Source organism: Thunnus thynnus, chromosome 11 (genome assembly GCF_963924715.1).
Source record: "Thunnus thynnus chromosome 11, fThuThy2.1, whole genome shotgun sequence".
NCBI classification, from domain to species: Eukaryota; Metazoa; Chordata; class Actinopteri; order Scombriformes; family Scombridae; genus Thunnus; species Thunnus thynnus.
The window spans coordinates 23,204,351-23,229,492 of record NC_089527.1 but is presented as its reverse complement, the minus strand read 5'-3'; the positions used below and the strand labels follow the sequence as shown (position 1 = coordinate 23,229,492).

Genomic DNA, 25,142 nt, shown 5'->3' with positions numbered 1-25,142 from the left:
TCAAAGTCATTGTGTATTAGGAACATACATGTGTTATTTGGATGAAAGAAATAACAAGAAACATACACCAGCATATTTCAGCTTCATATAAACATTTATCAACTTTCGACAGTTAAATGTAGTGAACATGAAGACTACAATGAATGTCTTTGATCAATAATGTACACGAAAGACTTTTGGACTCGTTGGACGTAAACTTTTCGTGCAAATATTCACATGTAAACTGCAGCCTTATGTAATCTCCTCTGTCCTTTGTTTATTAGTTTGAATTTCAGGCTTGAATCAACAAGGACACTGTTAATGAGATGAAATCCAGAAATAGTGCAGTGTACCCATCTGGCCAATCACATAACAATTTCTGTGGCAAAAGGCTGCAGAGTTACTGTAAATACTATACTGTACTACATTCAGAAATACACAGATTTATATAAAAACACAGTTGAAGCACACAGACCTCGTTCTTTGGGTTTTCTACAATAGGGCTACAGTAGCATATCTTCAGATTTAAGTACTCATGGTAACATAACGTCTGACCTTCACATGGTGAAAAGGAACAATATAATATAAAAATATTGGGAAAAAAAATATTATTTTAACGATTCAACAATTCTGGCAAACTTGGTTCAGCTTGTAATGTTAGATATGGAACATTTTCAAGACCAATATTCTTCTATTCTTCATTTTAATTATAGGTTTTGAAACTAAACTTTTAAGTTTTCATCAAATGAAAACTTATTCGACAGTATAACATATCTCTACATTAAGGCATAATCAATAAAAACAATAACAAACATATAAATATGTATAAAATGTTTTTAAAAAAGTCACTATGAGTCATTTTGAGAACCAGATATCAGTTGACTTGGATGTTCCTCCAGCAGCTGCTGATGGACTCATCTCAGTGCTGAGACAACCTTCTTCATAGCTGCCGCCGCCTTCTGCAGCTGCATTTGTTTCTTTTCCAACTCTGTAAAAACAACGAGTTGTCAGTTTGAAATTTTATATAGATAGTGCAATGCTCATAAAGCTGATACAACAAAATCATCTTAAAACAAGGTAAGTATGTCAAAAGTTATGGAGCAGTTATTTCTCTAGCAACACTGTTTTACTGCTGAAATCTTACGCTTTGCTGCTTGACTCTTTCCAAAAAGCACAACATTCATAATATTACTGAGATTATTGTAGGGAAACACTTTTAATCAAGAATTTTATTAAGTGCAAGTGTGGAAAAAAAAAAGAAATAAAGCTTCATCTGCTGTGGAAGATAAAACAGTGTTGGAACTGCATTGTTCCCTGCAAAAGGAGGACAACATATGAGGAAACAGTTAAATAGTCAAATGCTGTCAGCCCAACAAAGTTCAGCGATTAGATTAAAATGGCATCCAATGTGAGAGATTTTTGGTCAAAAAACCTTTGTACTCTCGTGACTAGATTATATTCAAGATTGTGTAATTTATTGTATTTCAACGTAATTTATAGGAATTTGCTTTGGACAAACAAACTCAAGAATTCACATAGAAAACAAGCAGTAACATCATAAAGTAACCGAAGTCAAACAATCAAATCTTCATGCATAAAAAGAGTAAATTATCGCTGTAAAAAAAAAACATTAATAGACCTACTTACTAAGTATTTCATACTATATACTGTATGACGAGTATTTAATTGGCTGCTGCAGTCACAGCTCACTAGACTGAACCTGCAGTTAACTATTAAACATCTGGAACAATACAGAGCACATTCAGACAGGAGGCCGGAGAAATAGAAAAAGGTAATTGTGTGAAAAATAACAGACAATAGTCTGTCACATTTCTGGCCTTCTGTCTCATAGTGTGGTGGCACTGAACAGCTGCTGTAAAGTGACCTTATGTGCACCTTTTAATTATCTTTATCACTAAAGTTTTTTCATTGTCTGAACTCTTACTGAAGATGAAGATGTTGTCTCACTGTTTCAACAAGGCTTTACTCTCTCTCCCTGTGTGTTTCTCAGATACAACAGTGCTCTTTTCCCGTTATATATTATATGTTGCATCACCTAAAACACCCATTTGCAGCTGTACTGCTTTTCTTCCATTTTATCTGCACAAAACCAAAGTGTTCTTTAAAAGGTAATTAAGAGTTCACTTCACCTTTTTGCTGTTTGGCCACAAGCTCTGTCAGTTTCCCAGAAGCTGCCATCACTTTTAGGGCAAGATCATAATCTGTGGAGAGAAGATTATTTAGGACATCAATAAAGGTGAGACAGAGATGCTTTCACAGTCATTTGTGAGGTATATTTGTCCTCCCTCACCCTCCTGGCTGGCCTGGTCTGACTGAATTCTGCCAGAGATGTCTTTCATCTCATCAATAAAATCCGTAAAGATGGCCTCCGTACATCCTGCCATATTGCAACTTCTCCAGAAGCAGGTGGAGTCAATGCTGGTCGCTGGGTCTGAGGGAGCGACCGTAGGAGAGGAAGTGGAGGGCAGAGGGGACACACAGATGGTTTCAGGGGGAGCTGGAGAAACGGCCGAGGTGGTGCGCAGAGAGGAGCAGGAAACGATGCAGGGTTTGCAGTGGTCAGGAGAGAGAGGGGGCCCAGATGAGCTTTGCGGTGGAACAGAGGGCGCAGCGGTGTGTTGAGCAGGACTGTCGATGTATTCAGGACTGCTGCCAGGATTCTGCTCAGGACTGGACCCTGAGAAAAGAGACAGCTCCATGTGTTACCACAGCTAACATGAGTAACGTTATTCCTGTTGAAGCTTCCTGCTACAACAGGACCTTCCTCATACAGACACCATAACCTTCCCCTGAGTAGACCCATATATTATTGATTTCAGTGGCTCACCCATATAGACTAGTGGCAAAACAAGCAGCCTCTTTAATGAGCACCAACAAAACATGTCTGCGAGTAAGAGGAATAAGGCCCTCTGGCTCCAACACAAGTTCATACTGAACTGAAAAGAGACATTTTACCTCAAAAATAAAAATGAAAAAACTCTTTGAGTACCAAATAGTAATGTACAAATCATATTTAAGGCGACAGAGAATGTGACTCTGAATACTTGCGTCTGCCACCAGACAAATGCTGGTAAAACATGAAAGTGGATGGTAGATTTCAGACACAAAATAATGATTTACTACTGACTGGCTGGTGAATTTGAAGATTTATCTGTTAGTGGCTGATAGATGTTCACATTTTAAAAAGTTAATTTCCCATCCTGCACTGTGTGTCTCCTCTTCTTTACTAATCTTTTCTTAGTTTAGAAGCATATGTTTGTTTCAGGATAAAAAGCAAGAATACGCTCATGTTTTTGCTGGTTAACAGGCTATAATTTGCACTGATGGTCACATTTTAATTGTTATATCCATAGTATTACTGCTATAAGTAATCAATGCTATTACTGTTATATTGTTTCTAGCTTGTATATATAAAATATAATGAGCGAGACTCAGTATATATACGTTCTTAAAATATTTGTTTTATAAATTGTATTTTGATCAACTTTTCCAATTTTTTCCACACACTTTTTGAAAAGTTTATCAATAAACCGCATCTGAAGCTGTTCTGTAAATTTATAAAAGGACACTTTACCTTCATCTCCACTCCTCAGCACCTCTACCGTGTTTGCCAGAGTCACACTGGGACGTGGAGGTGATACTGTATGATTTGAGAATGAGGAATTCAATGTTGAATACGACTCTATGCAGATCTCTACAGGAAGCAGTAGACTCTCTGACTCAGCATCCTGAGAGGAAGCAAACACATTTCATGTCAGTTCTGCTTAGCGGTGATAATAATGTGAAATACATTCTGACCACATGTGAGTCAAATATGAAAACAGGCAGACTAATTCAAATGTAAGAAGTGTGAGTAAACATGAATATCAGAGATCTACACCAACGGCTCAGCTGTTCTGAACAGTTGTAGTAAAGATGGTTTATTATGGCTGTTAAGGATCAACAGACACACATTTTTAAAGTAGGACACGTTTTACCAGAATCCAATTAAAATATTATAACTCACTGAATGTATGACTGTTTCATCTTCATCTTTATTTCCTTCTCCGTTCTCATCCATCGGCTGATTTCCTAAAGGAGCCAGCAAGAGTTAATAAACCATTTGTAGATCATGTTATTTCTGCATATGTGTGCTGGATCTGCTGTGACACCTACCTGAGATGGACCCAGTGGGACTCCCATTCTCAGCGTCTTTACTGTGAGTGGAGAACATCATTAAAAATGTATCCTCAACTGTCATTTTAAAACAATTTCAAATGCATTTAAGTTCAAACAGTCCTGTAATAAAGACAACCTTTATTAAACGTTTTTATTTTTATTAAACGTATTTTCAATTGTTTTGACGCGTATGTCAGAGAGGTAAAGATTAATCTCTATGGCCATTTTTTCCAAAAAGTCCAAAAGATATTCAACTTACTATGATATAAAGCAAAGAAAAACAGCAAATCCTCACATTTAAAAAGGCTTGCATAAAATTAGCATTTTCTATTTTAGCTTTATTAAACGACTTCAGTGACAAATCCCTTATCAAATTTTTTTGAGATTAGTTTTCTGTTGATGGATCAATCAATTAATCCACAAATTGTTTCAGCTCTTGTACCTTTAAACAGATGTGAAAAAATATGAGCATTATCTCTCAATATAATGCAGTACAATTAAAACAAAACACACCACAGTCAACACAAACACAACTTAAATAAGGATTTTAACAGGTATTTCTTTTTTTTTTTTTTTTTCTTTTAAATGGTAGCACAGTGACTGAAATAATTATTACACACATTATTACACATAAGTAACTTAAAAATAAACTTATTGAACACTTATTTTTAGTTAATCAAAAATGATTGATCGTACCTGTTTAACTGAGGCACAGTTGACAGAAACATGGTGAAAAATGAAAGAAACAGAGGAAAAAATGAGATTACTGGACATCTTCAGCTTCAAATGACAATGTTACTCTGAAATAATCAAAGATTTGACTTACTTGGTGCTCTGGAAGAGAGTTGGCACTTTCGTCTAAATCTGACTCTAAAGGTGCGAACATTGCCATTTCTGTATTAGGTTCATTCTCAACTGTAGAAGAAGAGGCATCACATAAATCAGCGCGTTGTGTCATCCTGCCTTCAACTAACATGTTAACTGATTTATACAAGAGTGCTAAATCCACACAGGTTACATTCTCCTGTGTTCTGAAAATAGGTTAACCTGAGTTAGAGTCATCTGATATTTTCCTTTTCCAGCTTTCAGGTTTCCGTCTAGACAGCATCTCTTCCTCTCTGTGACAAAGAACAGAGATCAAAACATCAGTAACCTTTTTACCTTACATTTTAAGAAATAGAAAATAAAAATATCTGTACACTAAATATGAAGCTTCTGCCAGTTAGCTGAGCTTAGCAAGGAGAGTGGAAACAGGGGGAAACAGCTAGCCTGGATCTGTCCAATGCTAACAAAATTAACCAACCTGCACCTTTAAAGCTCACTGGTTAACATGTTATATCTCATAAAATAATAATAATAAATTCAGCAAATATACCCCCATAAAACCACAACATTTGTACATACAAATGAGATATAAGGTGTTAATTAGTGAGCTTTGGAGGCACAATAGACAGACTTTCATATATATTGTGTACAGATGAGCTTATTTCCAAAAATGTCAAAGTATTCCTTTAAAATGCAATTATGTTGAAAATAGTCAAGGTATAAGATGCCAAAAGTGCAATATATTAAATTCTGTTGCATGAATTCTTAATAAAAATAATCATTGAAGCTGTAATAATGGATATAAGCAGGACATAATACAAATTTTACACTTAGATGTCAATAAATGAAAGGAAAAAGTTCAGGTTGAAGAACAGCCAAGTCCAGCATGCAAATGATCAAACACTTACCTGTCATTGAAACTCAACCGTCTCTGTTTCAAAAGCAAAAGCAGAACAATTACAATCACTGAATCATTGTGAAAAGATATAATTAAAAATACTTGATTTCAAAGTGACTAAGCATAATAAAGTGTACCTTTAATCCATGGGTCATGCTGCTGGCTGAGTTTGAGTCACTGCTCCAAAAAGACGGTCCGGCCACTGCAGAATCATCTGTCAATAAGAAACACATTGAATCTGTGATACTGGGAGGGAAAACCTTTAAAACAGAACACATGAGACACGTGCGCTGCGAGCAGGACTTACCATGGCCGTTGCTCTTGTGTGATAGAGGACCATGTTTGTCACAATATAACCTAAAAGCACATAAACCTGGTGGTTACTCAATCAGATAGTGATGTTCAGGGTTATTTACGAAATGTGAATATACTCACATAATAACGCTGTTAGACAAGCTGTCCAAGCTGATATTTCCTTCTGTCTTCTCACAGGCCAGGCAATATACCTCATAAGAATAAAACATGGATATCATTACTTCTTAAACTGGGTTTGGGGCCAGAGTAAAACTTCTCTGTGTTTGGGGAGGTTATTAAGTTATTTTAACATTTGCTGTAATGTTTCTCACTAGGCTACAGATTCAAATTAAATTTATTTACCATATACAGTACTGTGTAAAGGTTTTAGGCACTAAAGTTAGGAAGCTTGCAAAAATAATGCCATGAATAGCTTTTTTTTATCAATCAACTTCATACAAAGATAACATCTTTGTTTCCTTTCAAAGGCTAACGAGAGAATATAATATTCTACAAACACATTATTTTTAGATATCTGCAGGTCCGCAGCTTTATTTAGAAGCACTTTCCCTGCTTCCCATTCCCTCCACCTGATAGCTGGATAGAGGAGTACATTCATTTAGATCCACAAGACAGGAACCTTGTGAGAGAAAAAATGTTCATTTGTGAAGGAGAGACGTTCAATGTTCAATTTATGGGACTGTTCAACTTATTAACTTTGTCTGTTCATAAGAATGTGCTCATCAAAGCCTCAATGTGATGATTTCATATACAGGGCCTGACTCCAAGGCCTCCAAGGTCTCGTACAAGAGATGTTTTAGTTTCACGGCGCCAGGCTGGGAGATAAGGTGGTAACCTTGGATGGGTAACAACAGCTGCCCTATTATTTTCTAATCAGAGTTCATTCTGATACCAAGTGTCCTTGTTTCTCCCCTCCCTGGTAGCTCCCCTGACCTGAGCAACTCTATAAGAAGTGACTGTTTTCCTGTTTGTGCTAAGTTTTTGTACTTGTTGAAATTATTCAAACAAGTACAAGATTTTCCTTATCAGGCCTTATATCCAGATTGTTTGTATGATTCAAATGGTAACTTCACCTGCCCTTGATCGTCTAAAGGAGTTATGGGACGAAGACTTCGCAAATGAAATCTCAGACACTACTTGGAAGTTAGCGATAAAGAGGATCCACTCAACTTCTATTTGTATTCAACATGGACTGCTGCAGTTCAAAGTGTTACACAGGCGTCACCTGTCCAAAAGTAGGCTTGCCAGGATGTACCCCAGCTTGGATCTAACATGCTCTAGCTGTAAACAGACCCCAGCCACCCTCTTTCAAATGTTCTGGTCATTTTTTAAACATTTTCTTATATCTGTAATAGTGACATTGGCTCAGAGTGTGGAGTCTGTTTCTGGATTACTTTGACCAGAAATACCTCTCTCCTCTTAACACTGCCTGGTAGAGACTCAGGGATTTAAGTGTCAGTGGTTTGATTTTGACTGGGGTTTGACATGTACTCTGTATTACAAATATAATAAATGTGCATTGTGGATATATAGTATTTAAGATTTGGCTGATGTAGATACAACAAAGCTCATTGACACAGGTTGTCAGAAAACATGAATGTTCTCAACACATTTCCTGCAAACTATTTTGAGGTCTTTAATGTTTGTGTTTCATTTTTTGTTTGTGCTTTATGCCTTGGTTTTCGTTATGTCTTGTGTATCTGGGTTGTTTTTTTTGTAATTGGAAAAATTCAATGAACAGATTTGAATAGTCACTTCATACAAAGTTCAGTAAACAGAAGAAACCTTGACCATCATGGAGTCCGTCTGTAGTCCCAGACGGACTCCATGATGTTGAGATCCAGGCTCTGTGGGGGTCGTACCATCTGTTGCAGGACTCCTTGTTCTACTTGTGGTTGAAGATAGTTCTTTATGACTCTGGCTGTATCTAAAGCACATCTAAAGTGCCTAAAACTTCTGAACAGTACTGTAGTTCCAGAAATAAATGTATATATATATATATATATATATATATATATATATATATATATATAATTTTTTTTTTTAAGCATCTGTATTGTAAGATATGCAGTTATCAGTAGATAGTTCCATCAATCAAACCTTAGATGATGAAGTTTTACTGGATTTTTTGGATTTTCTGTGATTCGTAGAGGAAGAGTCATGTTCACTTGTGGAACCGTTGATTCCTGGTCATTAAAAAGGGAAAGATTTCAACACTTAATATGTTATACATTGAAAAAACTGATATGGGAATACAGGAGGAGCGGCAAATATTTAGATGTGTCCACTTACTTTGCATTTCTTCATAGTGTGTGGAGCAGTACAGCCTGAAGCAAGAAAACACATGAAGGTAGTTTTACAATCAAACCAAAAGAATTCATTAAAGTGATTTTTCTTCCAACAGATAAACATACTGCAGTACAGGATGTTTTAAAATACATAACACCATCATTATTACTACAGAGAAAGGCAAACAGATGTTGGACTAACGTATAATTCCCCTCATCGTCATCCTCAACAATGTGAGCTCCCTCTTGAACAGCACACGGGTAGTGGTAGGACTTCTTGCAGCGTTTGATTTCACATCCGGCAGTAGCGCCCTTTTTCTTACATCTATAACAAGCCTGGTGCAAACAAATAAGTAACAGACACACTAAAATAGTTTCCAGAATACAACTGATGGATTAGGTCTATTCAAATTGTAAAATAAATCGTAAATGATCTTTACCAGTTTGTTTCCTCGTCTCACTTCCTTCATCACATCCTCCACGGAAAAACCAAACAGATCATCAAACTCTGGTGAATTCTGGCAATAAATACCAGAGGAAAATAACTGTGAAACAGAAACAACAGGAGTGAGGACAAAACGCATTGGACAATAGCACTGTAATTCAAAGACACCGAGGAATGAATGTCAGCTGTGAATGAAGGTGTCATTGTTACACATGAGAATTAAGAGCTAAAGGGAGTATCACTTTAATTTAGTGTGACATAGAAATCTAGTGGTTATATAAACAGAAACTTTGTCCTCAAGCAAGTCAACCAAGGTATGGTATAATATTATGGTATAACGTCTTCCAGATGTGAAATCTCAAGCTGCAGTAATAAACCTAGATCAATGAATCAGCCAGGCCAATATATAGGTTGATACTACAGATATATCAGTATCGGTTTACGTCTTGGCTGATAAGAAAGATATCTATGAGGTGAGTCAGAAACAGTGTCTACATTAGGGCGGCAACCACTGATTATTTTCATTATTTATTAATCTGACTATGACTCTGTTTACACTTGGTTTTAAAATGCATCTTGGGCGATCGGATCAAAAGTGTACAGTACTACATACAAGTGTAAACAACCACCAACGCCCTGTTTACACCTGGTATTTACATGCGTCTCCAGTGATCTGATCACAAGTGGACAGCTTTAAGTACGTCTTTTTACACCTGGTATTAACATGCGTCCTGAGTGACCACTTGTGATCGGATCTCACTTCCCTGCTATATATGCAAATAAACACGGACATCATTTCCGTTTTCAAAGACCAAATCCGTTCATTATTAACCAGCAGGAGGACCGGACTCACCTTGTTTGATACCAGGATAAATATTCAGGACATATATATAAATATTCTGCGTCGGAATAGAGAGAGATAGAGAGTGTTACGCAGCGATCTCCCTGCAGCTGCATCTCTCCATTCAGAGACACTGTGCGCATTTACACACAAGACACAGCAGCATAACTTCATTCATTATTTAAATCGACATACCGACTGTTACACTCACAGTCCAGGTTCATACGGTTTGGAGTAAAGCAACTGTCCCCCTGATAAATCCTGAGCTCCATTATGCTGAGCAGCGCAGCAAAACTCACTCTGGTCTGAGTGATCGGATCTCAATCTGTCCTCAATGCGTCTTGGGTGCGTTTACACCCGTATTTAGAGCTGTCCACTTGTGATCAGATCACCCGAGACGCATGTTAATACCAGGTGTAAACAGGGCCCGAGACACATTGGGATCTGATCACTCAAAACACTTGCTGAGGTGGTCTGGGATGCATTTGACCACATATCTTTTGTAGTGTAAATGCTAATGTGTCCTGATGCTTCCCCAACAAGGACGTAACAGGAAAGTACTTCATCAATGCAGGACGTGGTGGTTGTTTAGGTGACAGCACATCAACGCCAAATGACTTTGTCCTGCCAGTCTCCACAGCTGGAATAGTCCCAACATGTGTATTAGTTCTTGAAACATTTTTGTTTTCTTAGCTAGCCTGTACGACACAAATCTGGCGCTTGACTGGCGACAGACGTATTAACTGTGCGCAGGGCTCTTTGACCTTCTAGTGGAAGTGATGTGGGCAGTAATGAAATTTGAACATAAGTGGTCAGCTGGACACCTTAGAGATGCATGATAGACACAGGTGTGAACGGCAAATAGTGAAATATGTGCACTGCAAGTTACCAGGGTTACATCTACAGAACAGCTACCCCAAACAAAGATACTCAGTTTACTATCATAGTAGATTAATAAAAAACAGAACATATTCACATTTGAGAAGCTTGAACAAGAGAATTTTAGCCCTTTCTTTTGCTTAAAATTTTAAAATGTACTTTGAAAAAAAATTGTAATTACATTTTTTTACTTAAATTTTTGGGGAGGTAATTTTTATTTTTCAACCACAACATGTCCCAAAGCATCTTTATCAGGAATGGTATGTTTTTTTTCTGAAATATGTTTTAAACGCTTAAATGTCGGCCTCAAACATATATCGCTCAGCTCTATGTAGTAACATTATTTGTCTGTTAAACATTAGACTTCAGCATGTGTGGAGAGCCCCCAGGCGTGTCAAAGCCGTGGGTGTTATGGGTGTTGTGACGCCCACACTTTCACGGAAACATAATTCCAACCCCCCCCCCACCCACACACACACTTTTTCCTGAGGTAGTCATTGATTAAACAAAACTGAGTTTTGCATACATGAAAAACCTATTGGTCAAGTTAGATTAATTGAACAGCCATCCAGCCAATAACAGCCATTTGACCAACCCACCAGGCCAGGGAAGAGTAAACAGTTGAAGTATAATAAAGTAACGTATGTGCTTCTGTTACTCACTGCTGGCTGTGATAACAGATCAGAGGTATGAAACAGCTATTTAACTAGTTAGTAATGTAGAATTTTCTTATGTAACTTTGTCTTGTTATGTGATGTGTCAGCTCAGCTAATATTACTGTGGTCTAGCTTTAATACACAATACCAGCTATAGCTCATTCTAACTTATATAAAATGCAAAACACACATTACTCCCTAACATAAGGCAGGCGCGTTGTTTTAGTTTGTATTGTGTATTAAAGCTAGACCACAGTAATATTACTATTTATCATTGATCTTCAAAAGGGTTAAGATGGTTGTAGCTGTGGCCTGTGAGAGCTAGTTGCTCACTCTCTGAACTCACTAGCCTCAAATCACCTGCTTATGTGATATTCTCCTGTTAGCTTTGAGGTGGACTTTGGATGAAGAGGGATGGCTCGTTCCCTGTGGCTGTTAGAGATGAACTGACGCCTGCTGATACAAAACCTCCTTCAACTTTAGGTATTTAATTTCCCAATGAAAGACAATTAAAGGTCCCCTTTGGATTCCTATTAAAAGAGACACTTCTTTTTTTTAAAATTGAAGACAGTTTATGTTGTACTAGTAAAGAGTCAGAAAGGACTCTTTACTTTTTAAGGGCAACATAATACATTTCCAGGTTGAACCTGTAATTGTTAATGTTATTAAGCCAATTATTTGAAGATACTGATTTGTTACCAGGGTTCAATTTGTTTTGCATCTGTAACCATCCATTTCATTTTAATGGAAGTGTAAGTTTCCTTTAATTTCATGTCTTCATGTCATTCAAGGTGTGTAAGGAAGTAGGATAAAAATACTCTTATCAGCCCAACTCCTGGTACAAGCTCTCGCAATGTCATGCATCGACTACTGCAACTCCTTACTGGCAGGCCTCCCTACATGTACACTTAAACCTCTGTAGATGATCCAGAACGCTGCAGCGCGTCTGGTCCTCAATCAGCCCAAAACAGCACATGTCACCCCGCTGTTGATATCCCTCCACTGGCTCCCAGTTGCTGCCCGCATCAAATTCAAAACCCTGACACTTGCTTACAAAATAGCAACTAAATCGGCTCCTGCCTACCTGTACTCCCTCATTCCGGTCTACACTCCCTCCCACCCACTACGCTCTGCCAATGAAAGGCACCTGGTACCACCACCACAACAGGGCCCTAAGTCACCAGCTAGACTCTTCTCTTCTGTAGTTCCCCGGTGGTGGAACGAGTTACCAAACTCTGTTCAATCTGCAGAGTCCCTCTCAATCTTTAAGAAAAGACTAAAGACCAAGCTCTTTCTCTGCACTTGATGAACTGTAGGGAGAGAAAAAACAAAAAACAAACAAAAAAACCCCAACAAAACATGCTTCTATGCACTCTAATCATTGCCTTGTTGCACTGCCTGTTGGCATCTACGTCCTATCGGGCCAAACTCAAGCTTTATGGCACTTACTCGTGTTGTCTCCTGACTAGATCCCTGCTTGTGTTGTATCAGTCTCATATGTACGTCGCTTTGGATAAAAGCGTCTCCTAAATGAAAGGGTTAGTAATAGTAATGTAAATGTTAATGTAAATCTGAACGATGATACGGATAGCTATGCTCCAGTGCGGCAATTCATACAAGTAACTGGATGTAAGTAGTAAACTGCCATGAGACCCTAAATAAATTCTGCTGAGTTGTTACACTCATATGGTCTCAGTAATTATTTTATGGTAAGCTGAAGCAGTGGTTACAACTGCAGTATTTGAAAAAAATGTTTAAATGCATGGCATTAATTTTGATTTGGCATGTTGAGACTGGAACAGGGCTCGAGAGCGGGGGGGTCGTCCCTCCTCTAGAACCCCCCCACTTTTAAAATCGCTGCTCCACCCCTGAGAGCCCCGCACGTTGTAATTAGACCACAAAGTTTCTATCAGTCTCCATTGTTTGAAAGAAGGATTTCTAACGTTAAATGTAAAAAAGTATATTTGAAAATTAAATATTTACCAAGCAGTTCTGATGAGCCGTGATCTGATCTTTAGTCGATAACGCTCCTGTTATCCTCGTCTCTTCGGACCTTTGACAGAGTATGCAGGACACTTTGCGATCGTTGCCCATTTCTACCATCTACCGGCAGCTAAACAAATTGAACGGATTTGTTGTTGTTGTTGTTGTTGTTGTTGTTGTTTATGGTCCAGCGGGGTTACAGTCAATTTGAATGTGTCCAATTTACGTAAGGGACGTCAAACCATCATGCTGATACAATCATTTCCTCCTCTCGCCGTTTCGCCGTTTCATTGCTTGGCGGTTGCCAGATTCTCGCGTCCGAAGTCTCACGAGATTTGGGGTGAGATTAGATTTCTAATCTCGTGAGAACAAAGACGAGCCAAAATTAACGAAGTAACTCTATTTTAAAATACTGTACTCAAATTTACATGTAAATTTAATTGAATGCTATGATTTTATGCCAGTTAATACTTCTACTACTAGCCTACATTAATTTAACAGTTTGTAGTACTATTTAAAGGTACTTTACTTGAGTGTTTCCATTTTATGCAACTTTATATTTTTACTCCACTACATTTAAGAGCACAGTAATGTACTCTACTACTTTTATCTGATAGCAACAGTTACTCTCTCATTAATCTAGTATTTTACATACAAATCGTTGTATAAGGTTATAAAATATAATGCAATGTTTAACAATAAACCTGTATTTCCCAAACTTTTTGGCTTAACCCCTCACAAAAAATAGTGTCTCCTTGGGCCCCTTGTCATGTTTCATATCTATGAGTTAGCAGCTATACCAACTAATGATTTCCACTTGCTCAAATAGTTTAATTAGTATAGCCTAACTGTTTAATACCCAACAAAGTGAATCCCTCCAATATAATGTTGTATGATTTTTCTATTTTTTAATCACAGGGCTGTAGGCAACATTAGGTTTTCCTGTCACAAGAGGCTTAATGTGGAGAGCTGTATTCTCTGCTGTAGTCAACATCGTTTTGGTCATTTGCTTTTAAATAAATGTCCAAAATTCACTTTTATTTGTTCAGCAGTGGATACTGACAATATGCCTCAGTTCAAACTGCCTATAAATGCCAGTGCAATATTAGGCTAATTTTTTAATGCCAACGTATTTGTTGTACAGATTTTGTATACGTTAAAAATGGTGGATTTTAACAAGACTGGCAACCCAGTTGGACAGTTTCACTTTCGTTTCTGCTCCTAGACCTTGAGCCCACCAGGCTTTGTCTGCATATGTGTGTATCTGCCCACACAAACCACTCCAGATGTTTCAGAAATTATTTACTTAAGCCAAAGAGAAAATGATCAGTTTTCAGCTACAAAAAGACAAGTGATAAGAGTATCTTGTCAAGCAATCATTCAGTATCAAGCCTGCATCTTCTCTCTCTCTCTCTCTCTCACACACACACACACACACACACACACACACACACACACACACACACACAAGACAAAGGAAAAGACACTGATTGACTTATCACAAGTCTTTTATGTAAAAAAAAAAAAAATAGACAAGTCACAAAGTAGTGACATCACCATACTTAATGTACAATATAGCATCTCCAATAACAAACATTTCATGACGGATATTAATGAACAATATCTACATTCAGAGCATGATCCCTCCACAGGGAATAAGTTAGCGCTATACAGTGATCTCTGATTATTCACATTGAGAAACATTTCTTATTTGTAGTGTACATGAAAACCCACAAAGAGCAGACCGCGAGGCTCTCAGAGACCCCAAAAGACAACAGCTCATACACTAAAGTCTGAACAGCTTGTGGCAGGTTTTCTAATGAGAGGCTGACAACAGAGAAGCAACAAGACAGACAACAAGAAGACAGATGGGAAAAGTAGTAAAAAGACAGTAAGAAAAGGAAAAATGGAGGAAAATTAAAAAGTGACTAAAGGAACATGTGAGCTTTTTTTAATTTCATACAAATAAATAAACACATGTAAAGGGAAAAAGCAAAGAACAAAGAGATGACTGGTAAAACTCTCTGAGAAAAAACATTCATGACAGCTAACCAAGCCGTACATATTTATTTATCTCTATCTTTCTTATTTACACTAACAGTGGAATTAACTCCTGGGTGAACTAGTGCAGATGAACAACAGTCATCCACATACTTCCCCACTTGTAATGTGAACACTGATAGATGCATTAACTTAGATCAGTCCGGCTGGCCCATTCATACATCTATCACATTATTATCGCATGAATCCTCTGTTCTTCATAAAAATAAACAGATGAGTGTATGACTATAGGATCACTTTACTATACTGTGAAATTACTGTGTGTGATGTGTTGATCTTTTCAGTATCTTCACCGCATGATGGCACCACTGTCAAATCTATAACATTTGCCGTTATCTCAATATTTGGTGCATGTTTGTGCATTAAAAAAAAAAAGAAAAAGTACAGCTTTTTGTGGACAAATTCTAATAGGTACTGATGTTGGCAATACAGCACAGATAGCCACATGATGCTAGCATTCAGGGGGGCAGTTTGGTGACGGAGGAAGTGCTGAGGAGTTCATGGTTTGATGTCAGAGAAGCTTGTGTAGGTCTCACTGCAGCTTGATGATGTGCTGAGGTTTCCAGAGCCACTGCCTTCTGTTACACACACAGATATTGAAGGTTAATGTCAGATGTAGTACTCTAGCTTAATAACTTTATGTTAATGTCTCACACACACACTTCCTTTTGGAATTGTTTGTTTGCACACCTGAGCTGGTGAGAGACTGGCAAGACTGGGACTTTCCAATCAGGGTGATAAGATTAGCAGCAGCAATCCAGCCCTCTTTAGTGGTGCTCAGGTTACGCACAAACCTGCATGACACATAAACACACACCTGTCATTGCTGCTATAATGTTGTATTGTTGTTGTTGTTTATTTTAAATTTCTCATAGACAGCAGTAAGGCTGTTTTCTCACCACTGTCCGTCATCCCCCTCCTTGATCAGCTGTACCATGTCTCCGCTCTTCACTGAGAGCTCTTGAGCTCCGCCCTTCTCATAGTCGGCCATCACTGTATATTTGCCGGCACACTGTTTATAGTCCAAATAGGGAAACAAAAAGATACACTCTGATATTAGAAAAATCCATAAATCAAGAGTAAAATGAACACATTGATATTTTTCTGTGATGAGAACTCCAGTCAACACGTGTCAACTTTAAATCTGCACTTTTTTTTTATATTAACAATGGATCGTATGACTACCTCATATCATAGTCCATACTCATACTCATAGTATGGACCTAGAGAACCTTGAGAATTATCACCCAAATCTGCAGTATTTCCTCAGCTTAATGGGGTGTTTTAGCGCCTTTAAGCTCATTGTTTTGGTTGTACAGCCTGCAACTTTACTGTTTTGGTTCAGTGTCATTGATGTCATTAACTTTAAACCAATTGCAGCAGGCAGCTGTTTTCAGCAAAAAAAAGCTCTAATAAACCCACTGTATGCTACCTAACCTGCACTAAACAGCAGACAGACAAAGTTAGCGACTAGCTTGTGAACATAACGGATCATTTAGAAGCTAAAGAGGCACATCTTTCCCTCAGGAGTTGGAGAATACCAAAACAGATCTAAAAGTAAAGTAAATATTGGAGTTACATTCATCAGGTTGCCAGAAACAGAGGTCCAATAATTTTAATTACATGTTATAAAATCCACATAAATACATAGACACTACACAGTAGTTTTAAAATAACATGTTGTATATTGTAACTATAAACACTATAAAATGGATCATGACACAGCTGCTAATAATGTCCTAAGCACTGACTTCAGTAGAACTTTTAGCCTCACGTTAAAAGTTTCAGTTTCATGTCTTGTTAAGACCTTTTAAGGAAAAGTTTTTGTCGCTTCAGAGGACACTACATTGACTTATATTCATTCCCTAGAGACTTATGCTATCTTAAACATATCCACTACACCCTAACCATAGCCCTGACAAAAAAAAGAGATCCTTACCAGAAATTTTAGTGGTTTCCTTGTGGGGACAAGCTTTTTGTCCACAAATGGGATTTAGATCCTCATTATGTTGCTGACTTAACACATTTTTGTCTCCACAATGTGATTAATACAAATAAAAATAGGCTGACACATACTGGTCACAAAGAGTGACTCACCAGCTTCTTGCCATTGTCGTCCTCTGGGTCAGAGTTAAGGGGATCCTCAGCACTGGAATAGCCATCATGCTCCTCTGAGGCATCCAGTGACAGGGAGGCCTTGTTCCAGCCTGAGGGGGGAAGAGGGAAACACAGGTGTTTAGTTTAGTAACATTCAGCTTCAGCTGCTGTCAGACATGTGCGTGACCTGCTAGTGAGAGATCTACAAGTGTGAAACAGTGAGAGGAAGCACCAACAAAAGATTTTTTGAGCAGAGAGAAATAAAAAGGCTAATCCCATGAATCCCAACATGACACATTCTGTCACACAACTATTACCAAAAAATCTAAGATTGGGTAGATGGGCATGCAGCTCCATATTTTAAACTCTCTGACCCAAACAAAGGAATAAAACAAGTGGCAGGCAACCATTCCTCCATATCAGTGTGCATTTCTAGGCTTTTCACCAAGCCTGAAAGGAAAGTGGGGCAGGCAAAGAATAAATTGAGGGAGACACTCTACAAAGGGTTTATAGTAGTGAAACAGTGGGCCAAACACACAGCCGGTGTGAGCCGGCTGGTGCCAGTGTACCTCTCCACTTTGTCTGTAAGAGACTAGAGGTGCTGAACCACCTGGCCCTGCTCAGGTGGAGGGGAGGAGGACCTGCATCTGAGGGACAGGAGGCAACGGAAACACAGCGAGTCATTCACCCTGCAGTCGCTGCAGCCAATGAAACTCATCAGCTTTAGAGAGCTTGGCTTTGCTCAGGCATCATGGACCAACAACTACTCAGACAGGAAGAGTATGCAGTTATTGTTGAAGAAACTAGCTACCTTTGAACCCAAATGGCGTAGGATCGCTCTGGCGTTTCGTCTTGTGATCAGGGCTTGTCGGAGATCCTACCACCGAGCAAGAAAAAGAGGGAACAAGGATGGTTGTTGAGGCAAAGAAAGAAACCACAACTGAAAAACTGACATTCAATTAGTAAATTCTGATGAGAGACATACTAAAAGTCAAATGGGAAACAGCAATTTTCATACTGGATGCACAGTTAACTAACAGCTGGGGAAAGACAACTAAAACAGAAGTAGCAAACTAATTCTACTACGGAAAGAATCTGCTGATGCTTATTCAAAATGCAGCACAATGTCGTGATGCTTTTTGAAAGGAAGATCTGCATTTTGTAAATAGCTTGACTAGCTACTATAAAAGAATGCATCAGCAACGTGGGCTTTTTTCAGAGAGACATTTTTAATGTCACAGTAGGTAAAGCACAGGTGTAAACAATAAAAGTATTGACGGTTGAATCCATTTAGCTGTTCAGTTTCAGGTTCCTGTACATGCTGGATCACTGTGACAGTTTTACTGGGACACTTAAATAGAAGTGAGCGATCATTAATGTTATTTGGAACACCTGTGTTTCTATGATAAGTCAAAATGTCTGCTGTGAAAAAGGCATTGCGCTGGATAGAATGAAACTGGGGTCTGGAGCTGTGTGATACCTGGTAACAGGAGGATCGTCATGGGTAATGTAAAACTTTTATCATCAGTAGATGAAGGCTCTGTGGAGGGAAGCATGTAGTATTTGACCTATTGACAAAACTTTACTTTTTACTCATTTTGTCCTTCAGACACTTTTGAGAAATACACCTATTTGCTTACTTGCAGAGAGTTAGATAAAAAGATCAGTACCAGTCTTTTGTTTGTACAGTAAAAATGAAGCTACCGCCAGCAGCTGGTTATTGTAGCATAAAGACTGGAAACAGCTAGCTTCGCTCTGTCTAAAGGTAACAAAAGCCGCCAACCAGGCACCCCTAAATCTCACTAATTATTATGTTATATCTCATTTGTTTGATCCATACATGAACTGAAGTGTAAAATTGACAAGTTGTGTACAGATTTTTTATGAGCTGGACTATTTCTCGGCTGAAAGCAACTTTCTCATGCCATGTCGTCACCATACAGACATGTAGGGCTGCAACCAACAATCATTTTCATTATCGATTAACCGATTCTTTTCTCATTTAATTAGTTGTTTTGTGATAAAATGTCAGGAAATAGTGAAAAATGATGATCACTGTTTCCCAAAGCCCAAGATGCAACCTAAAATGTTGTGTTTTTTTCCAACCGACAGTCCACAACCCAAAGATATTCAGTTTACTATCACAGAAGACTAAAGAAACCAGAAGGTATTCACATTTAAGAAGCTAGAACCAGAGAATTTTGACAATTTATCTTAAAAAAATTACTCAAAACAATTAATCGATTATCAAAATAGTTGATGATTTATTTTCTGTCCCTCAACTAATTGTTGCAGTTCTACAGACATGAGAATCATATCTACCTCTTGGCAAAAAAGTAAATAAGTGTATTTCCCAAAATGTAGAACTATTCCTTTAAATGACTAAGCCAAATTCTTTGTCTTCCACTAAATGGAAATACACTTCCATTTCACAAATGCAGATGACGATGCAATAGTTTGGATATGAAATTGGTAATGGCCTACGGTTACCTTTCTGAGCTTTGAGGTTACTGAAACCCTGTAAAGTAAAGCGCTTTTTAGCCACAGCAGCTCTGTCTGAGGTAGGGCTTGTCACAGTCTCATCTGACCCAGAGGGCAAGCAAGAGGAAGAGGGGACAGACGACAAAAAGAGGGAAGGAAGAAGGTCAGTCAAGCAAGTTTAAAGGGGGAAAAGCAACAGAAAGAAAACATTAAATGATCCAGTGGAAAAAGAAAGAAGTTAAGATATGGATCAATCATTATAAGAGTGGAAGGAATAAGCTAATTATAGTGTCATTTATACAATACATGCACTACAAATGCTAAAGGAAGATTTGTTTAAATAAAGAAGGGTTGCATGTTTTCTTGGTCTCTATGCTCACCTTTTCCTGTGGGCTTTGGTGAAGAAGAGGAATTGGCATCAGGACTGCAGGGCTCAGCTTTCTTCTCCTCTCCCTTTTTAAAGCTCTTCTGACCGCTCTTGAATGGACTGTGGGTGAACAAATGAGGAGCGTAAAGAGCTTTGGGTTAAGAACTTCAACATTAGCCGAAAGAAGAAAATGAGAGAGTATGAATAGAGAGGGGAATACAGGCTCGGGAGAGACCAAATGCCCTTGTCAGGCCTGCATACCCAGTATGCCTTCTGTGAAGACCCGCCCCTACTCTGCCTCTGATTGGCTCCGATTCTGATATTTTTACCCTAACCATCTCACTCCCTATACCTAAACCTAACCAATTGGCCCCTTGGGTATCTTTGTCAGACCGCAATGCATACTGGGTACGCATGCCCATCAACGGCATTTAGTCTTTCTCATACAGGCTTACCTTAGGTTCACTGATCCACTTGACACAGGGGGAAACTGGAAAACCTGATCTGGTGCCCTCTGCTGGCTGGCTTCTGAAAGACAGAGAGGTTTCATTTCCAAACACCCAAACGCCTACAGACATTTAATTATCACTGACAACATATTAGTGGTTAAGTCTCAGATTAAACCTTGATATTAGTGTAATCTTGGCCTGGAATCAGACCCAGGTGAACATTAATTTACAAAACCATACCTCTACATGCCTCCAGCTGAGTTGTCAAAACCTTCCTAATCTCATTCACCCAAGTCGTTTTAACTTCAGCTGTCGGTGCCTGAAAAGCAACAAATAACACATATTGTGTAAACTGTATATTGCTTACCAGTATTACCAGTAATCCATTAGACATCCATTGTCTTTATTTTGTATGCATTAACGTACCTGAACAATGTAGACCTCCTCTCTGGAGTTGCACCAGATTTCAAACTTCTTGTTATCTCCTTTTGCATTCTCTGTAATGCCCACAGCACTCATCTAAAATAGACAATAGGAGGAAACATTTTTTTATAATACAAAAACACAACAGTATAAGAGACAAATGCAATAAAACACAACAATGCAAATGAAGAGGCGCTCACATTGAGAGAGTGTTTGAAGCTGTAGGAGGGAGCTTTCTCGTAGCCTTCCCCATTTTCCTCCCTCCTCTTGCAGAAGAGCAGCGCCTTCTCATGGAGGAACAGGTGTCTCTGCATGGGCTTGAAACGAGCCAGATCCTTAACCTTGGCATGACCTTTCTTGTGCTCTGTCCACACACTGAACGACCCCTGCATCAGCAGCTTGCCCAGTTCACTCATGTTACCCTGAGAAAGGAGAGAGTTCATGGGAAATATGTTATAAGATAGAGCTGATCAACCACATATACTGTATATATTTGAACACATTCTATTAAATGCATTTTTCTGTCAGCTTTGTGTCTATATTCTGAATAATGTGTCTGTTTTTTCATGGAAGAGCTGCCCCAAGTGTGTGCGTTCCTCTCGTTAAAAATATTAACATTGTCTCCTCACATCACTTTCCATCTTAATCTTAATCTACATGACCCTCCTTGTATCATGAATAAGTGACACACTGAAAATCAAAATGTTTGAACTTCACTTTGCAGAATGATGTAGGTGCAGAGTTTGAAACTAGAAAGCTGTTCTTACATTCATGGAGGAGAACGGAAAGTTTCTCTGTGCTCACCTTAAATCTTAGTTTAGGACATGTACTTACGAGCATGATTTGTGACATCAAAACTAGTTTGTAGCCAATTGTGGTCCAGTATGCAACTTAGCATAAGCCTGCAGTTTACAAATACTGAGAACGGCATTTTCAAAGAAGCAGAAGACATCTTGTTCAGTTGTTAAACTTTTGAAATGAAAAACATTTGCATCCTCCTAGATGCTGGATTTTTCAATGAAGGAGAAGGAGTAGATGTAACTGTGTAGATGTTATTCAAAGAAGAATATTTGTATATGTCTTCAGACATTCGTGGGGGAGATCTTTAACCACTCAACAAGTGTCAAATTGAAAATTTCAATCAAAATACAAATTGCTGAGGAAAAATTGAAATATGCAAGACTCTTTCATACTTAATTTTTTGTCATCATGATCACAGAGTGGATGGGGCTGTGTGTAGTTATTACATTATATGATTTCAGAGTGTTAAAATTAAGAGTTTTAAATATTTTCCTCTGGCTGCAAATTGGAGCCAGATGGAGCCACGGTACAGCTGCTTTCTTTATTCATTCATTGTTTTAACCGCTTACTATGTAATATATAATTACTATCATATGTACATGTCCTTAGGAATAGAGTAGACACTTGTGTTACAGTTGACATACAATAGACTGCAATAGACCTACTGGTGAAATGTGTACTGAGCCAGTACATTTTCTCTTATTGTGGACAACTTCACACACTAAAAGCACCTCTTATATAACAATTTTATACATATTTTAATTTTTTACATTTTTAATGTCACGTTAAAATGTTACTTTATTTCTTATTTTTATATTTAAAGCATGACATGTACATTTGTTGTTTTTCTCCCTTTATGTATGTAATAATATACCTGTCTCACTTTTTATACCCCTTGTTTTGTTGGTCTTGTCTTTGAATGACAGAACCATGACGCAATGTGCATCTGCTCTCTATCTGTGTAAATGGCAAATAAAGTCACCCTAACTTGATTTTCCCAGACATCACAGTACATCACAGATCAGTTTGGTTTTTACACAGTATCATATTCTAATGTTACACTCAGTATGTCTCTGTCTTCCATTTTATGTCAGTGAGCCATCTTAAGGGTCTTTTCTGTGACTGATGAGCCTGTGTCCTGTTTATAGGATCTTACCTCATATCCTGTAATGGCGATGAGGTGCATGGAGTCATTGACAGCCTTGAGGATGCCCAAGATGGAGGTCAGTGCCTGCTGCAGGTCATCAGCCCCTTCACAGGTCTTACTGTACTTAAGCATCTCCTGTAGTTAGCAACACATAAACATTTAGCTCACAGCCATGACATCCTCCAAGAGGGTGGAGGATGCTAAAAAGACAGACAGCATCATACCTTCAGTAGCAGCTGATATTTGGTGATTCTCTGAACAGGCTTCAGCAGATAGGAATCTAGACCCAGTTTATGCTCCAGCTTTTTCTGACACTCCTGAACAAAAATAAGACAGAAAGCCATTGTTTAAAAATAGAACGCACAAATGAACGTTTAGTTAAAAAGCTGGATGTGCTGACAGTTTGTCCACCTGGAAGAAGGCGCAGTCTGAGCACTGCCTCCACAGGCTTTCAGAGCGAGGCTTGTTGTGACAGTACTTCTCATAGATCTCCAGGTCGGTCATCTGAGGAAGGAAAACAATTTCTATGTAAGAAATTTTCTCATCAGAGGAAGTCTTCGCTGAAATTCTCATAATTCACTCACCCTCTCTAGAAAACACCTTCCAACCAGCTCGGGGCAGTCAGTGTACTGCTCCAGCTCTCTCAGGAACGTCCTGGAAACGACAAAATCATGACGGAAGAGCGAAGATTAGAAAGAACGAAAGAGAAGATTATTGATAAAAAATGCTGATAAACTTTAAACTCTCAAATCACAATGCAGGTATCATCACTGACAGCCAGAGGACGCTCATTCACCTCTTATGGAAATGGTAGATTTCTGGCATGTTACCAAACAGAACCTCCTTTTTGTTCTGCAGAGGAGCAGGGATGAGGTGGGCCATTGCTGGATTATCCATCTCAGAGGCATATCCCTGCAAGGCACGAAAACAACACATGACATTCGAGGCACAAGTAAAAGACAGAGAATAGTAAACCTTTTGTGGAGTGGATTTAGACACCTGTAATACACAGAGCAGCTCCTCCACGTAGGCTCTCTCAGTTTCCAGCAGCTCGTTCATAACATGTCTGAGAGAGAGAGAAAGAAAGGCAGAAAGAGAGATCAAACAAAGGAAATGCTGCAGGCACACTCAGGAAAGATTGATGCATAATGCTATTGATAATGAGATGACTGTTTTCTCACAGTCCATCTGCTGTGTAATTTGATTACAGATGAAAGAGTTACTCACCTCCTGAGCACTGCCAGGTTCTCCTCCTCCTCTGACAGAGAGGCATGTCTGCTGTTACTGTCTCCATCCTGCAGTTGGCCGTTTCCCTTGGGAAAAAAAAAACAAAAAGAAACATTGGATCATCATGATAAGCGATAGACGACACAAACTTTAGAGAACAACTGGGAGACAGCATGTACTATAGACAACACTGCACTCACTTTCTCACAGTTTCCAGAGTTTCCCTCTGAGCAGTTTTTCTCTTGCTGTGCTCGGTGTGCTGCGGCAGAGGAAGAGGAGAGTGTAGAGAAGAGAGAATTAAAGTTATTATTAGAACATGAGTGATGAAAAAGTGATATAGTATAAGTGAATTCGCTTATGATTTTTTATTTTATTATAAATTACCTTAATGTAATAAGATATTGATCTTGATCAACTTGAAAACTGTTTATTTCTCTTTTTGATGCTAGCAACTGATGGTGGCACTGTGATTAAAACATAAAATTTTAATTCTAAAAAAGTAAATAGGGAAATATCCTCAGAATCTGAAATATTTCATTTTTAAATTGAACTGTCACTTTATTGTCTACAATAAATTTAAAATCACAATGTAAGACTGAACCCAAGTTTCCTAAGAACCATGAGATCCATTTACTCTGTCAGGTGTTCATGGGTTTGAAACATAGGTTAGAGTCTGAAACTGTACTTATGAGGGCTATACATATGTGTATAGCATTAGGGTCAGGCAAAGAATAAAGAGGATAAAAAAGTCAGTAAAGGGGTTCCCTTGTGTGAAATAAATATAGTCCATGCGTGGACTTA

General features: G+C 38.4%; 2 protein-coding genes across 10 annotated transcripts in view; both read right to left on the bottom strand.

Moving 5' to 3' along the window:
* Positions 1-63: 63 nt before the first annotated feature.
* Positions 64-13,598, bottom strand: phf11 (PHD finger protein 11). Its single transcript, XM_067604599.1, has 17 exons — positions 13,289-13,598; positions 8,925-9,029; positions 8,687-8,820; positions 8,489-8,523; positions 8,297-8,382; positions 6,317-6,387; positions 6,189-6,238; positions 6,019-6,095; positions 5,892-5,914; positions 5,206-5,276; positions 4,926-5,073; positions 4,156-4,244; positions 4,007-4,071; positions 3,575-3,728; positions 2,291-2,677; positions 2,130-2,201; positions 64-967 (listed from the first exon to the last, which is right to left on the bottom strand). The coding sequence occupies exons 1-17, from the start codon at positions 13,406-13,408 to the stop codon at positions 894-896; spliced, it is 1,761 nt and encodes a 586-aa protein (XP_067460700.1). The 5' UTR covers positions 13,409-13,598; the 3' UTR covers positions 64-893.
* A 1,742-nt stretch (positions 13,599-15,340) lies between these two features.
* mcf2lb (mcf.2 cell line derived transforming sequence-like b) overlaps positions 15,341-25,142 on the bottom strand; it is a 40,781-nt gene continuing 30,979 nt past the window's right edge. For 4 of the 9 annotated variants that reach the window (XM_067603941.1, XM_067603942.1, XM_067603935.1 and 1 more), the window contains 20 exons: positions 24,542-24,600; positions 24,342-24,427; positions 24,114-24,180; positions 23,911-24,026; positions 23,699-23,768; positions 23,526-23,618; positions 23,339-23,431; positions 23,124-23,249; positions 21,367-21,588; positions 21,170-21,262; positions 20,984-21,062; positions 20,750-20,822; positions 20,308-20,414; positions 19,937-20,029; positions 18,258-18,323; positions 18,016-18,093; positions 17,447-17,556; positions 16,249-16,361; positions 16,040-16,143; positions 15,341-15,927 (listed from right to left, as the gene is read on the bottom strand). In XM_067603941.1, coding sequence (XP_067460042.1) covers positions 15,848-15,927; positions 16,040-16,143; positions 16,249-16,361; positions 17,447-17,556; positions 18,016-18,093; positions 18,258-18,323; positions 19,937-20,029; positions 20,308-20,414; positions 20,750-20,822; positions 20,984-21,062; positions 21,170-21,262; positions 21,367-21,588; positions 23,124-23,249; positions 23,339-23,431; positions 23,526-23,618; positions 23,699-23,768; positions 23,911-24,026; positions 24,114-24,180; positions 24,342-24,427; positions 24,542-24,600 — 1,928 coding nt within the window. In that variant the 3' untranslated portion in view covers positions 15,341-15,847. The remainder of the gene's footprint in view (positions 15,928-16,039; positions 16,144-16,248; positions 16,362-17,446; positions 17,557-18,015; positions 18,094-18,257; positions 18,324-19,936; positions 20,030-20,307; positions 20,415-20,749; positions 20,823-20,983; positions 21,063-21,169; positions 21,263-21,366; positions 21,589-23,123; positions 23,250-23,338; positions 23,432-23,525; positions 23,619-23,698; positions 23,769-23,910; positions 24,027-24,113; positions 24,181-24,341; positions 24,428-24,541; positions 24,601-25,142) is intronic. The other 5 variants (XM_067603937.1, XM_067603936.1, XM_067603938.1 and 2 more) reach the window with 5 other exon arrangements.